Source organism: Saccopteryx bilineata, chromosome 5, assembly GCF_036850765.1.
Source record: "Saccopteryx bilineata isolate mSacBil1 chromosome 5, mSacBil1_pri_phased_curated, whole genome shotgun sequence".
NCBI lineage: Eukaryota > Metazoa > Chordata > Mammalia > Chiroptera > Emballonuridae > Saccopteryx > Saccopteryx bilineata.
Window position 1 is genome coordinate 105640200 of NC_089494.1, and position 16699 is coordinate 105656898.

A 16699-nucleotide genomic window follows, 5' to 3' on the forward strand; every position below is an offset into this window, starting at 1 on the left:
GGGGGCAATGCTCTGCCCCTCCGGGGCGTCGCTCTGCCGCCACCAGAGCCACTCTAGCGCCTGAAGCAGAGGCCAAGAAGCCATCCCCAGCGCCCGGGCCATCTTTGCTCCAGTGGAGCCTTGGCTGCGGGAGGGGAAGAGAGAGACAGAGAGGAAGGAGGGGGGGTGGAGAAGCAAATGGGCGCTTCTCCTATGTTCCCTGGCCGGGAATCGAACCCGGGTCCCCCGCACGCCAGGCCGACGCTCTACCGCTGAGCCAACCGACCAGGGCCTAAATTTTGGTTATTAACCCCTTATCAGACGTACTGTCAAATACGTTCTCCCATTGTGTAGTTTGTCTTTTTATTCTGTTCTTATTGTCTTTGGCTGTGCAAAAGCTTTTTAGTTTGATATAGTCCCATTTGTTTATCCTGTCTTTTATTTCCCTTACCCGTGGAGATAACTCAGCAAATATATCGCTGCAAGAGATGTTGGAGAGCTTACTGCCTATGTTTTCTTCTAAGATGCTTATGGTTTCACGCCTTACATTTAAGTCTTTTATCCATTTTGAGTTTATTTTTGTGAATGGTGTAAATTGGTGGTCTAGTTTCATTTTTTTGCAAGTTGCTGTCCAGTTTTCCCAACACCATTTGTAGAAGAGGCTGTCTTTACTCCATTGTATTTCCTTACCTCCTTTGTCAAATATCAGTTGTCCATAGAGCTGTGGGTTTATTTCTGGGTTCTCTGTTCTGTTCCATTGATCTATGTGCCTGTTCTTATGCCAGTACCAGGCTGTTTTGAGTACAATGGCTTGATATCAGGAAGTGTGATACCTCCCCCTTTCTTCTTCTTTTTTAAGATTGCTGAGGCTATTCGTGTTCTCTTTTGGTTCCATATACATTTTTGGAATATGTGATCTATATCTTTAAAGTATGTCATTGGTATTTTAATTGGTTATGCATTGAATTTATAAATTACTTTGGGTAGTAAAGACATTTTAATGATGTTTATTCTTCCTAACCATGAGCATGGTATATGCTTTCACTTATTTGTATCTTCCTTGATTTCTTTTATCAATGTTTTATAATTTTCTGAGTATAAGTCTTTAGTCTCCTTGGTTAAATGTACTCCTAGGTACTTTATTTTTTTGGTTGTAATAGTGAAGGGGATTGTTTCCTTAATTTCCCTTCCTGACTGTTCATTGTTGATGTATAAAAATGCCTATGATTTCTGAGTATTAATTTTATATCCTGCCACCTTGCTGAATTCATTTATCAGGTCCAGTAGTTTTTTGACTGAGGCTTTAGGATTTTCTATATACAATATCATATCATCTGCAAATAATGATAGCTTTACTTCTTCTTTTCCAACTTGAATGTCTTTTATTTCTTCTTGTCTGATTGCTGTGGCTAGGACTTCCAGGACTATGTTGAATAAGAGTGGTGAAAGGGGGCACCCCTACCTTGTTTCTGATCTTAAGGGGATTGCTTTTAATTTTTGCCTATTGAGTATGATGTTGGCTGTGGGTTTGTCATAGATGGCTTTTATCATGTTGAGGTATGTTCCCTGTATTTCCATTTTGCTGAGAGTTTTGATCATGAATGGGTGCTGGATTTTATCAAATGCTTTTTCTGCATCTATTGAAATTATCATGTGGTTTTTCTCCTTCCTTTTGTTTATGTGATGAATAACATTGATAGATTTGTGAATATTGTACCAGCCTTGCCTCCCAAGAATAAATCCCACTTGATCATGGTGTATGATTTTTTCCATATATTGTTGGACCCGGTTTGCTAATATTTTGTTGAGGATTTTAGCATCTATATTCATCAGGGATATTGGCCTATAATTTTCTTTCTTTGTGTTGTCTTTGCCTGGTTTTGAAATCAGAATTATGCTCGCCTCATAAAAGGAGCTTGGAAGTCTTTCTTCCTCTTGAATTTTTTGAAATAGCTTGAGAAGGATAGGACTTAGTTCTTCTTTGAATATTTGGTAGAATTCCGTTGTGAAGCCATCAGGCCCAGGACTTTTCTTTGTTGGGAGTTTTTTGTTTTTTTTTTTAATTTTTTTTTTATTTATTCATTTTAGAGAGGAGAGGGGAGACAGAGAGGGAGGGAGGGAGGGAAAGAGAGAGAGAGAGAGAGAGAGAGAAGGGGGAGGAGCTGGAAGCATCAACTCCCATATGTGCCTTGACCAGGCAAGCCCAGGGTTTCGAACCGGCGACCTCAGCATTTCCAGGTCGACGCTTTATCCACTGCGCCACCACAGGTCAGGCAGTTGTTGGGAGTTTTTTGATAACTGTTTCAATCTCATTTGGTGTAATCGGGTCTGTTTAGGTTTTCTGATTCTTCCAGATTGATTTTTGGAAGATTGTATGTTTCAAGGAACTTGTCCATTTCATCTAGGTTGTCTAGTTTTTTTGGCATACAGTTCTTCATAGTATTTTCTTACAATCTTTTGTATTTCTGTTGTGTCAGTTGTTATTTCTCCACTCTCATTTCTAATTTTATTTCTTTGAGTCCTCTCTCTCTTTTTCTTGGTGAGTCTAGTTAAAGGTTCATCAATCTTGTTTACCTTTTTAAAAAACCAGCTCCTAGTTTCATTGATCCTCTGTATTGTTTCTTTAGTCTCTATGTCATTTATTTCTGCTCTGATCTTTATTATTTCCTTCCTTCTACTACATTTAGGCTTTACTTGCTGTTCTTTTTCTAGTTCTTTTAGATGCAGAGTTAAGTTGTTTATTGAGCTTTTTCTAGTTTTTTAAAGTGTGCCCGTAGTGCTATGAACTTCCCTCTTAGTACTGCTTTTGCTGTGTCCCATAAATTTTGAGTTGTTGTATGCTCATTATCATTCGTTTCTAGGAATTTTTTTATTTCTTCTTTGATCTCATTCTTAATTCATTCGTTATTTAACAACCTGCTATTTAGTTTCCATGTGTTTGAGAATTTTTGAGCTTTTCTGTTGTGGTTGATTTCTAGTTTCATGCCATTGTGATCAGAGAAAGTATTTGATATGATTTTAATCTTCTTAAATTTGTTGAGACCACTTTTGTGCCCTAACATGTGGTCTGTCCTAGAGTATGTACCATGAGCACTTGAAAAGAATGTATATTCTGCTCTTTTAGGGTGAAAAGTTCTGTAGATATCTATTAAATCGAGTTGATCTAGTGTGTCCTTTAAGTCTGCTGTTTCTTTGTTAATTTTTTTTCTAAAGCATCTATCTAGTGATGTTAGTGGGGTATTAAAATCCCCTACTATTATAGTATTGCTGTTGATCTTGCTCTTTATATCCATCAAAGTCTGCTTTATATATTTAGGTGCTCCTATATTAGGTGTGTAGATATTTATAATAGTTATATCTTCCTGTTGGATTGCTCCTTTTATCATTATGTAGTGGCCTTCTTTATCTCTTACTGTATTCTTTATTTTAAAGTCCATTTTGTCTGATATAAGTATTGCTACCCCATCTTTTTTTTCATTTCCATTTGCATGAAATGTTTTTTTCCATCCTTTTACCTTCAACCTATGTGCATCTTTTGTTTTAAGGTGTGTCTCTTGTAGACAGCATATGTATGGATCCTGTTTTCTTATCCATGCAGCTACCCTATGTCTTTTGATTGGATCATTTAATCCATTTACATTTAAGGTTATTATTAATATGTAGTTGTTTATTACCATTTTATTGTTTAAAGCTGTAATCCTCTTTTGCTATATTCTTTTCCCACTTTGATCTGTTTACACCATGCCCCTTAACATTTCTTGCAGCATTGGTTTGGTTGTAATGAATTCCTTGAGTTTTTTTTTTTGTCTGGGAAACTTTTTATTTCTCCTTCAATTTTAAATGATAGCCTTGCTGGATAAAAAAGTCTTGGTTGTAGGTTCTTGTTCTGCATTACTTTGAATATTTCTTGCCATTCCCTTCTGGCTTCAAGTGTTTCTGTTGAGAAGTCTGATGTCATTCTGATGGGGGCTCCTTTGTAGGTGATAGTCTTTTTTTCTCTCACAGCTTTTAATATTTTCTCTTTATCACTTAGCTTTGGTATTTTAATTATGATGTGTCTTGGTGTAGGTTTCTTTGGGTTTCTTTTTAGTGGAGTTCTCTGTGCTTCTTGAAATTGTGAGAGTTTCTCCTGCATTAATTTAGGGAAGTTTTCAGCTATGATATGATTGAATAAAGCCTCTATCCCTTGTTCTTTCTCTTCTTCTTCAGGAACCCCTATGATACGGATGTTATTTCTCTTTATGTTGTCACAGAGCTCTCTAAGAGTTTCTTCAGACTTTCTGAGTCTCTTTTCTTTTTTCTTCTCTGCTTTCATGCCTTCATTCCAGTTGTCCTCCAACTCGATGATTCGATCCTCAGCTGTATCCATCCTGTTTTTAATTCCTTCCATTGTGGTCTTCATTTCTGATATTGTATTTGTCATTTCTGACTGATTCTTTTTTAATATTTCAATATCCTTTTTAAACTTGCTATTTCTTTATTTAGGTGTTCGTGATGACCATCCATTGTTGTTCTAAGATCCCTAAGCATCCTTACAATCATTATTTTAAACTCCGCATCCGGAAGTTTGATTATTTCCATATCACTCAGTTCATCTCCTGAAGGTCTCTCTTGTGGTTTCATTTGGATTGCACTTTTTTGTCTTCTCATTGTGTCGGGGTGTCTGAGTGTTTTCTTTGTAGAGCTGGTTTAGTCTAGGCTTGGTGTTGTATGCCTTCAGTTTTTACTTGTGTTGTTTCTAGGTCTTCTTGGGTTGGCATCAGCTATTATTTGTAATCCACTTTAGGATTTGGGCCACTTTGAAGTCTTGATTTGTTTTCTTAACAGGTGATTGTCTTGTTTGCTGATCTTGGCAGGGGGCTTATTTGAAACTGTTTCCAGGAATGCGGTGGGTGTGACCTGAGGCTCTGAAGTCCTCTTCTGCCAGTTAATCTCTCTGGGGGCGGGTTGCTTTCTCAGCTTCAGTAGGGGGAGGTGTATCTCAGATCTCCATGGAGACCTGAGTTACTGCCCCTCCTCCCCACTTCTTGTTTTCAGCTGTGTCTTGTTGCACTGATTGGAGCTGGAGAGATGTCTGTATCTCTGTGACCTGGAAGTACTTTTGTATTTTGCTTTGTGGAAGGATCAGCCCCTCCCCCAGTTATGGCCGCCTCCAGCATTGAATGAGTTAGCTTTTTATGTCATCACCTATATTCCTCTCCCCCTCACCATCCGTCTCTCTGTCTCTCCTTTTTGGAAGACAAGCGGGCCCTTTCAACACACCTTGTTCCCTGGTCGCGAGGCAAGTGGCTGTAAGCAGTATTTACTGCTCTTTTCCTTGGAGTGAGAGCCCAGCCTCACCCCCCCTTCCTGTAAGCAGGGGAGATTCAGGCACTCCCTACCAGGTTTGTTGTGGCTTCTTCTTTGCTCCTTGGTTTTTGAAAGCTGTTCTTGTAGCCCACATTTGGTTTTTCACACCGATTGTTCATAAATTAGTTTATAATCCAGTTTGGTGGTGTGAGCTGGGAGTCTGTGTGTCTGCCTGCTCCGCTGCCATCTTCAGGTCTCTTGTGCCATTATTGATACTTTCCCCATTGTCTTTAACCTTTTCCCATTCACAGTTCCTGCCTACTCTACCTATGAATGTGTCAGGTTTCCCTTTTCCTAAGAAGTTTTCCCCCACGTGTTTGCATCCCCACACTTCCAGATGGAATCTGTGATATATTTTAAAAAAAACCTCATTAGCAATTTGTAGAAAATTATTTAAGGGATCAATAATGGTAGTAAGGAGACTAGGCAAGAAATGATGGTGACTTGGGCAAGAGTAGTGAATGGGGATGTGAGATGTCACAGGCAGAGCCAGGAACACTTAATGATGGATTGAATGTAAGGAAGAGGAAGGACAGGAAAGAGAAAAATCAGGTTGAGTCCTAGGTATCTATCTGTGCATGTGTTTGTGCTATATTATGTTCTGTCTCCTACATTTGGGCTATATATTTAATTTGCAGTATTTTGTAATAACAAATAATGCTGCAATAAAATTAGATTCATTTCCCAAATGATACATAGGATAACTTCAACATCGATTGGATCAAAGATTTAACTATAAGACAACAAAATTATGGAGGCACTAGAAGAAAAGAGTAAATTCCTTTTTAATCTGGGTATAGAGAAGTCTTTCTAACTATTATTGTTCTATCATTAAAATCTTATATCAAAGTCTTTTGTGTGTGTGTGTGAGAGAGAGAGAGAGAAATAGAGAGAGAGAGAGAGAGAGACAGGTATAGACAGGAAGGAAGGGAGAGAGATGAGAAGCATCAATTCTTCTTTGCGGCACCTTAGTTGTTCATTGACTGCTTTCTCATATGTGCCTTGACCCGGGGGCTCCAGCCAAGCCAGTGACCCCTTGCTCAAGCTAGTGACCTTGGGCTCAAGCTGGTGAACCTTGCTAAGACCAGACAGGGTCTTGAACCAGAGTCCTCTGCATCCCAGTCCGATACTCTATCCACTGATCGACCACCTAGTCAGGCTGTCAGTCTTTTCTAAAGAGAATTTCTCCAGTCCCACAATTTCACGTCTTATTCCCCATCCTTCCCTAGTCACTCTCTATACATTTCCCTGTTTTAATCAATTCTGTGTGTTTATCAATATAAATAAAATTTCCAGCCTTAATTCCCTCTTCCTTCCCCTCCCTCATTCCTCCTTCCTCTTTCCTCTCTCTACCCTTTATTTATGTTTCTTACTGTCCAGACTGTATGCTTCATCAGAGAAGATTTCTTAGCCTTTTTATTTACTTCGACATCCCCAGTGCTTGGACCAGTGCTACTCTGGACCATCACATAAACAGTCTGAATATGAATTTATCCATTATCTATCTACCTGTCATCTACCTATGATATTGACTAAAGTGATCAGGTTACTTTTCATAATGAAACAGTAACTAAACACTATGTTAAAGTACTCAAATATAGACTGTTTGAAAAGGAATGGATATTTTCCCCAAATAAGGAGGAAGAAAAAAGTAACATATGCTTCATGTTGCTATTTTGTTCAATGATTGGAGTAACAACTAGAGTGGTGGGTGGGTAAAGTTCTAGAAAGCAATAGGAGGAGCAAGAAAGATGGAATAAAGGACTAAATTTAAATAAAATGAAAATAATGGGATGGACATAATTTAGCAAAATTATATTAGCACAAATTACACACCAATATTCAATTCTCGATTTTCTGGGTGAATAGGAGAGATAAGTAATAATAAATCAAAACAAGAGGTAATTTTGAAAAATTATATTTAATTTTGAAATTCAGTCAGAGGTAAACGAATAACACATGTCATCACCCCTCCCAGGTCCATGTTCATTTTCAGCAGCCTGGGCAGGACCATAAATGAAGTGAATGGGAAAAGGCTACCCTGATATTGGCCGGCTCTCATTCTCCACAGCTAGTTTTACCCATGCTGCTCAGTACTTTAAATTAAAATAACTTCTAGTATAGATTGGAGCTTTTCTCCAGAATAAATTCTTATTCAGTCGGAAACCTATGTCCCCATAGTTCTTCCTTCCTACCTATTTACCATCCAACTCTCAAGCCTTATCCATCCTTCCAGACTCAGCCCAAGTTCCAACTTCTATGAAGATTTTCCCAAAAGTTTTGAGTCCAGATGAATTTTACTGAAACTTTTGTGATAGTTTCATTGCATTGGTTAATAATTATTGCATGAACATGTGACTTGCCTCATGAAATATGTCCATCATTTATTTTGTGGAATCTGAATCATTCCCAGCCCGGTTCTGGCCCAATGGAAGGTGTTGAAGGTGAATAAAAATAGATTATCTGGGCCCTAGGCACATACATTTGCTCAAAGTGGAGAACCTACTTGCGTCCTCTATTATACATTTGGATTGGGTCTTTCTCCATAAAAAGTAATAATACTATTTTGCTTTTTATTTCTGCCATTAATTTTTAAAGTGCCAGGAAAGCCATTTTTGGTTTGCATGCGAAATAATGTACTGTTTTCAGAGTGAAAACACATGTGACTCATTTTTGTTATGAATCATTTAGGAGACTTAGGGATATTCTATTTCTGGATACAGTAGTTCAAAATAGGATTTTAGTATACATGTGTGATACATATTTAAAAACAAAAATAAAACATCTCCTGGAATGATTGCTTTTGTAGTAAATTCAGTCATTCAAATTGTTTTCTCTCAAGACCCAGAAACGCCAGGGCATTGCCAGCTTTGAGTTTATCCTGAAAGAGAAAAGAAAAGGTTGTATTTTAAAGCATTAATTAATGCTTGTTTATAAGTACTTTATTGAGTGTCTTTACCAGGTGTTTTACAAAACCAAGCTGCCCAGTGTGAGAGAAAAATATTAGCAGGTTAAAAAATGAATCTCTTAACAAAATCCTCTTGAACTATTTTTTGCCCCACTATTTGAAATCTGAGTTTGAAACTTAGTTATAAGAGGAGAGGAGGAAATTATAAGGGTGAGAGGCCTCTTAAGAAAATGCTCTTTGGAAACTTTTATAGGACTCTCCAGCGGATTTTTAAGGACTATTTGGAGGCAAAACAGAGAAAAGGTACAGTTTAGGACTGTGGGACAAGAGAGCTGGATACAATACTCAGATGTCAGATAGCCATCCCCCCACTTCTAGACATATGTATTGTCCTTCTGCATGGTGCCAAATAAAGATAAGTTCAGATGAAGACTCAGAATATTGTACAAATATGAACATTTGCCAATTTCACATGAGGAAAGGACTGCCAAATTTTCTTCACCTTCTCCCAAGCCATAAACTAGATCAGCTCCACAGAAAGAAGTCCTGTGATTTGAGAGGTAACTTTGTGATACCCTAGTTCAGGGGTCCCCAAACTACGGCCCGTGGGCTGCATACAGCCCCCTGAGACCATTTATCCGGCCCCTGCTGCACTTCCGGAAGGGCACCTCTTTCATTGGTGGTCAGTGAGAGGAGCATAGTTCCCATTGAAATACTGGTCAGTTTGTTGATTTAAATTTACTTGTTCTTTATTTTAAATATTGTATTCCCGTTTTGTTTTTTTTTTTTTACTTTAAAATAAGATATGTGCAGTGTGCATAGGGATTTGTTCATAGTTTTTTAATAGTTCGGCCCTCCAACGGTCTGAGGGACAGTGAACTGGCCCCCTGTGTAAAAAGTTTGGGGACCCCTGCCCTAGTTGATATATTTCTCATTTGCAAAGGTCAAGCATTTATTGAGGGTGGAAGAAAACATGTAAAACATGTATGGGGTTGTATGACATCCCAACCATTAATGTATATCTGTATATCATGATCACTTCAGAACACAAAATTCAAAATTATAAAATGGACGCTATCTTTCCAGAGATAGCTACCTTTATTTTGGTAATGGGATCTATTTTAATTTATTTACTTTGCAACAGCTTTATTGAGATACAGTTCTCCTACCACATAATTATCCATTAAAGTATATAATGATTTTTAGCATATTCACATAGTGCTGTAGCCATCAGTTTCTTGTTTGTTATTCTGGAGATATTTTATGCACATTTAAGCATATACTTATAGTCAGGTATGTAGAAATATTTTTTCACAAATGGGTAGTAAACTATATACAAATGAAATTATACTATACATATTGTTTGGCACCTTGCTCTTTTAATTTAATGTATCTTGGAAATTGATCTTTAGTGTTTTTTTTAAATTGCTGTACAGATTCCATTGTATAGCTATATTATTTTTTATGTAACTATTCTATAGATTGTTTTCAGTCTTTTATTATAATGTTGCAATGAGTAACCTTGTACAAATATTATTTTAAATTTGTGACAGTGTAAAATTTTTATACAAGATATTTTAAAAATTGAAAGTGATAAGCACATAAAATTAAATAAAAGATAAAAATAATTATTATTCTATTAAACTCTTAATCAGGATCTGTGGAGTAATCTGGTTTCAATTTAACTTTTATTAATTTTATAGAAAGTTTTTTATTTTCAACTTCTGTTGTAAAAAGAAAAAGTAAAAATAAAAAAAAATTTTATTACGGCTTCTGTTTGGCCAGAGGTCACCACCGTCGTGGCGGTGCACATGCAGATTCTCATTGGATTCGAGCAGATGGTAAAGAAACAGTGGAGCAAAAAATGGTGGGCCAGTGGGTAGAGCGGAAGGTGCTCGGCTGAGGTAGAGGCTCTTGAATAAAGCCCTATCTTTTGGCCCACAAAAAAAAAAAAAAAAAAAAAAAAAAATGGTGGGCCATCCTTTTATTGAAGTCTCACACCAGCCAATGAGCAAACACACAGGGAAAACACTTCCCTCTTCATTCAGAGCTCACAAAGCCCTGACACATTATCCAGTTCCACAACCAGGAGGATCTTCTCTGGTTCCTCCTAGAATCAAAGGCCCTCAAGCCTCAGTAGGGCTCCAAAGCCCCTCAGCTCTGGTTCCCCATTTGCACACCTCTTTCCCTGCTAACATGGCTTCTTCCTCAGCACCCTGCATTCTCCGCTCTCACTCTGCAAACATGGCTTCTCTCCCCTTCTCCTTCTCTCTCTCTTCAAAACTTTCTGGCCCAAAACCCTCTCCTCCAGCAAATATTAGCAAAACAATGGCCCTTCCCAAGCAGGAAGGTAATTTGCAATTTCACAAACCACATATACCTCATGTTGCCCAGCCCCCAATGCAAACTATAAGCAAGCAAACATGAAAATCACATTTTACAAACTTATTTGACCAACAGCTTCCTACTTTAATAAGAAAATATTTAACAACTCAAGACTTTAAGTGCCTTAATGTGAGTAAGTGCCAAAGGGGAAACTTCCTGTATCAAGCAGTCTGAGATTTCCCAGTTATCAACTTGTAACCAGTAAATATCAGAATGTATTCTTCTTGGCATGTGTTAATGTGCTTCAAGCCAACCGAAAAGTTTTGATGAGCTAACTCCTTAACGAGTAGAGAAGAGAATTAGAGACCAAGAGAACTTTAGGATTTCAGTTGAGAAGAAAGCCAAGAATTATATAAAAGGATTATGACTCAGAGTTTATAAGATTTGTTATGAGTTTATATATCTACATGTTTTTATTTTTGGCCAGCCCTGACCCCTGGTAGTGATTGGCAGTGAAGCCCTCAGGAAGAATTTTCTTGTTTGGAAGTGGGTGTTGTTGAGAAAGGTATGACAAGGGAGAGGGAATCTGAAGACCACACATCTCATTTGAACTCTTCTCCGATTAGGAGCCTAAGGAGAAGAATAACAGTAGCAGTATGATGGCATATTTACCCACCCTAAAAGTCAAATGCCTGAAGAAAACAAGCCAGTTACTTGAGGGTTCTGGTCCCTGGTTTCTTGTTAATCAAGACTTTAGTTTCAATATTCATATTACTAGAATCATTATAATTTTCAGATTGGTATATTTCTAACAAATATTAAGTGAAAAATTTAGACATTTTCTTATTATTCATCTAAATGTGAAAAAATAAATATGTTTCTTTGCAGTTTTCTTCCTTGCCTTCATGAATTTAGTTGTACGAGGTTGACTTTCAGCTTTTTAAACTCTTTTTTTGCTCTTCAATAGCTCAGCTATTTCTGGTAATTTAGTAACGATTCTAGGAATACTAAGTGTAACTATTCCCTTTTCTTTGTTATCACATGTCAAAGTGCTCTGACACCAAATACAATTAGAGCAGGAAGACAGGAAGAAGCCCATGAAGTAAAAGGCACATACCTTTGTTTCTGCATCAAATTCTTCCATGGATTCTATCAGTTTTCCAGGTTCTAGCTCACCTAGTGGAAAGGGGTAATCAGTTCCCAAGATGACTTTATCCTGAAAAAAAGGAAATCTATTTATTTATAATTTTTAGAATATCAAAGCACCTCCTGTAAGGTTAATTATATCATTTATAAGCACTCCTAGGATAAAATACCAGATTTCTTCCTGATTAGTAGAAGCAAACGGATCTAAAAATCTAAATATGTTCTCCAGCAGGAGTCGCTATTAGGTCTCTTAAAGTTGAAAATCAACTCCATCCTCCTTTTTCTTTAATAGCTGAAAGAACACTCAAATATAAGAAGCAGGCATTTATTTAATAAAACATACCGATGTCTTTACATAAAATGAAGGATTCTGTATTTCTTAGAATGATATATTGTAATTGATCCCACAATTTTTGAAAACATACTAGAGTTTAAAGGGAAAAAAATTGGATGAAAAGCAAACAAACCCCTAAGCCCACAAACAATTCCTATCTCTATAATCTGAATAATTGTCTGTTTTTTTTAATGATATAGCTTTAAATTTTCATTTGACAGTTTGCACATCAAAACACACAGGTTTGACCATATACAAATATATGATATAAAGCAGTGTGTGAGGCAACGTTTTGATATCTAGATTATCCTGGTCAACAAAAGTGAAATGGCCCATGTCCTCAAGGAATTCATAATTTAGTAAAAAAGACATTAAATCAATAATGAAAGTTTATCAAAATAAAATACAAACAACACATTTTCTTTTTTTTTTCTTTTTTCTTTTTTTTTTTTAATAATTTTATTTTTTTAATGGGGTGACATCAATAAATTAGGATACATATATTCAAAGATAACAAGTCCAGGTTATCTTGTCGTTCAATTACGTTGCATACCCACCACCCAAAGTCAGATTGACCTCTGTCACCTTCTATCTTCAAACAACACATTTTCAAACAGAAATTTAAGTGTTAGAAGCATATCCCACTCTTGTGCATGTAATGGAAATATATACAATTATCTGTAGCAGTAGAATATTATATTAGCAAACTAAATTATAGCATATCCAAAGCCAAAAGGAATGAGGGATACTTACATATTCTGAAATGGAATAATCACCAAATTATATTGTAAAGAGGAATGTTCTTGAAGTTATATTGTAAGAGAGAAAAAAGGCAATGTAGCTGCTATTCTCATGTTTCTGTTTTTAACTAGGGACCTATAGATACACAAATAAATGTATGTATACAGTCTATTTCAGAAATGGTACCCAACAAACAAATAACATTAGTTGCCTCCAGGAAAGAAGACTAGAATTTGGGGGTGCAGGAGATCCCTTCTTTTTTCTTGAGATATAATTCACATACTATAAAATTCACCTATTAAAAGTGTACAGTTCAGTGGGTATTAGTATATTTATAAATTTTTGTAATCATTCCCACTATCTAATTTCAGAACATTTTTATCACCCCCGAAGTAAACCCATTTGTATCAACAAGGATTCCCCATTACCTCCTCCCTCTAGCCTCTGGAAAACTCTAATTTGCCCTCTGTGTCTATGGAATTGCCTAGTATAGAAATTTCATAAAAATGAAAATTTTCTTTTTAAATAATTTTTATTTATTCAGTTTAGAGAGGAGAGGAGGGAGAACCAGGAAGCATCAACTGCCATATGTGCCTTGACTAGACAAGCCCAGGGTTTCAAACTGGCAACCTCAGCATTCTAGGTCGACGCTTTATCAACTGTGCCACCACAGACCAGCCCTAAAAATGAAATTAAAATGTCACCTTTCTTCATTTAGTATAATTATTTCAGTGTTCATTCATATTGTGGCCCAAGACAGTTCTTTATAGGCTGAATAGATATCCTAAATTTTGTTAACCCATTCATCAGATGATGGACATTTGAGTTGTTTCTATCTACTTTTTGGCTATTATGATAATGCTGCTCTAAACATTTGTGTACAAGTTTTTGTGTGAACATATGTTTATTTCTCCTAGGTATTGTATCTAACAATGGAATTGCAGGGTCACATGGTGAGTCCGTGTTTGACATTTGAGAAACTTTTTTTCACAGTGGCTGCAGCATTCTATATTCCCATCAGCAAAGTATGAGGATTCTAATTTCTCCAAAACCTACCCAACACTTGTTGTTTTTCATCTTTTATATTACAGCTATCATAAATGTAAAGTGATATCTTGTTGTAGTTTTGATTTACATTTCCCAAATGACTAATTAAGTTGAACATCTGTTCATGTGCTTATTGATCATTTATATATCTTTGGACAAATATCTATTCAGATCCCTTGTGCCTGTTTAAGCCCATGAGTATTGTTTGTTTAGTTGTAAAAGTTAATATTTTCTGAATACTAGAGACTTATGGAATATATGATTTATAAATACATTCTTCATTCTATGGGTTGTCAATTTATTTGCATCTTTTGAAGCACAAAAAATTTTAACTTTGATGAAGTCTAATTTTTCTACTTTTTTCTTTGGCTGCTTATGGTTTTGATGTGATATTTTAGAAATTATTGCCTACTACAAAGATTCACAACTATGTTTTCTAATTGTTTGTAGTTTTAGCTTTTCCTCTTAGATCTTTGATCCACACTGAGTTCATTTTTGTGTATGGTATAATGAAGGGGTCCAACTTTATTTTTTCTGCATGTAGATATCCAGTTGTCTAACTACAGTATATTGAAAAGACTATTCTTTTCTGATTGAATTGTACTGACACTTTTGTTCAAAATCAGCTGATCTTTATCTGTCCTTATGCCAGTACCATACAATTTTAATTATTGTATCTGTGGAGAAAGTTTTAGAATTGGAAGTTTGAATTCTCTAACTTTGTTCTTTTTTTTTCAAGATTGTTTTGGCTATTCTGGGTCCCTTGCATTTCCATGTGAATTTTAGGATCAGCTTGTTAATTCCTGCAAAAGATAAAAAGAGCACACCTGCATTTTTGATGGGGATTGCATTGAATCTGTAGATCAATGTGCAGAGTGCTGCCCTTTAAAATGCAGAGTGGGACAAAAATGAGTTTATAGTTGTGGACATGAAATAGAGTTTATTCTTGTATTATTATTTATTAATTATTGCATTATCCATACAAACAACTATAAACCTACTTTTGCCTCACCCTGTATTATTTTCCAATCAATGGGATGTCTTTTCACTTATTTAGGTCTTGTTTAATTTTCACTTAGTTGTTCCATTTAGTTGTGCACTCATTGATTGCTTCTCGAACATGCCCTGACTGGGGGTCAAACCTGTAACCTCTGGTGTGCCAGGTCGATGCTTTAGCCATTGAGCTAAACAGCCAGGGCTCTCTTCTTTAATTTTCTTTTTTTTTTTTTTTTTTTTTTTTTGCATTTTTCTGAAGCTGGAAACAGGGAGAGACAGTCAGACAGACTCCCGCATGCGCCCGACCGGGATCCACCCGGCACGCCCACCAGGGGCGACGCTCTGCCCACCAGGGGGCGATGCTCTGCCCATCCTGGGCGTCGCCATGTTGCGACCCTCCTGGGTGTCGCCATGTTGCGACCCTCCTGGGTGTCGCCATGTTGCGACCAGAGCCACTCTAGCGCCTGGGGCAGAGGCCACAGAGCCATCCCCAGCGCCCGGGCCATCTTTGCTCCAATGGAGCCTTGGCTGCGGGAGGGGAAGAGAGAGACAGAGAGGAAGGCGCGGCGGAGGGGTGGAGAAGCAAATGGGCGCTTCTCCTATGTGCCCTGGCCGGGAATCGAACCCGGGTCCTCCGCACGCTAGGCCGACGCTCTACCGCTGAGCCAACCGGCCAGGGCCTAATTTTCTTCAACATGTTTTATAGTTTAGTGTCCAAGTCTTGTACTTTAGTTAAATTATTCCTCAGTATTTTATTCTTTTTTGATACTTTTGGAAATAAAATGGTTTTCTCAATGTTATTTATGGATTATTCATTGCTGTTATATATAAATACAGTTAATTTTATCTATTTAGTTTGTATCCTACAACCTTGCTGAATATGTTTATTAGCCTTGATAGTTTATTTGTGGATTTCTTGGGATTTTCTGTATACCAGGTCATGCCATCTCCAAATAATTTTGTTTCTTCCTTTCTAATCTGTATGTTTTTTATTTTTCTTGCCTAATTGCCCTGGCTAAAATTTCCAGTAAATTTTGAACAGAAGGGGTGAGGGCAGAATCTTGCCTTTTTTATTTTTGCCATTAAGTATACCATTATTTTGAGTACTTTCTTACTCTCAGGCATAAGAAGTCATTCTAAGCTCCTTTTGTACTTTATCTATACTGAAACCCGCCTTTTCTTTAAGAAGTTCCACTCCCTAATAGTGGGAAATGGTATCTAGAATCAAGATTGGGGTACCAGATGTGATAATTTTTGTTGATATGGAACTCTCTGTATGTGTGTGTATACACACAGGCATACTTATATTTCTCTATTTATCTACATTGTAACTACCTTCTCCAACAAGGAGACCTGAATTTTACTAAATTTATTTACTCATTTTGCTCAAGATTAGAATGCACAGAAAGTTTTTTCCAGAATTGCTAAAACATACTACTGCAAAAAACAAAATTACTACCTAGAATTCAATATTTTAAAAGTAATAACTGCAGGGTAATCTGTGGAAATCAATGAGTCTACATAAAAAGGCAAATGTGTATTTGATATCATTTATGATGGTTTTAAACCAACTTTTTACTTTGAAAACTGGTATTTAAAAGTAAAGAATTATGAATAAACCAGTCATTGAATGACAAGTACCATATGATTTCACTCATATGAGGAATCTAATGAACAAAACGAACTAACAAGCAAATAGAGACAGACTCATAAGAGCAGGCTGACAGCTGTTGGGGAGAGGGGATGTTGGGAGGTTGGGTTGGGGGTAGAAAGATTGAGCAAAAAAGAGAAGAGGAAAAAAAACTTCTGGACATGGACAACAGTGTGGTCATTGCCAGACGGAGGGGATGGGGGAGATAAAAGAGGGTATAAGG

At 36.9% G+C, this 16699-nt stretch overlaps 1 protein-coding gene across 7 annotated transcripts in view; it reads right to left on the minus strand.

The window, feature by feature from the left end:
* Positions 1-7230: 7230 nt before the first annotated feature.
* Positions 7231-16699, minus strand: part of ACMSD (aminocarboxymuconate semialdehyde decarboxylase) — a 70491-nt gene continuing 61022 nt past the window's right edge. For all 7 annotated transcript variants that reach the window (XM_066280000.1, XM_066279999.1, XM_066280001.1 and 4 more), the window contains 2 exons: positions 11679-11777; positions 7231-8209 (listed from right to left, as the gene is read on the minus strand). In XM_066280000.1, the coding sequence (XP_066136097.1) occupies positions 8147-8209; positions 11679-11777 (162 nt within the window). In that variant the 3' untranslated portion in view covers positions 7231-8146. The remainder of the gene's footprint in view (positions 8210-11678; positions 11778-16699) is intronic.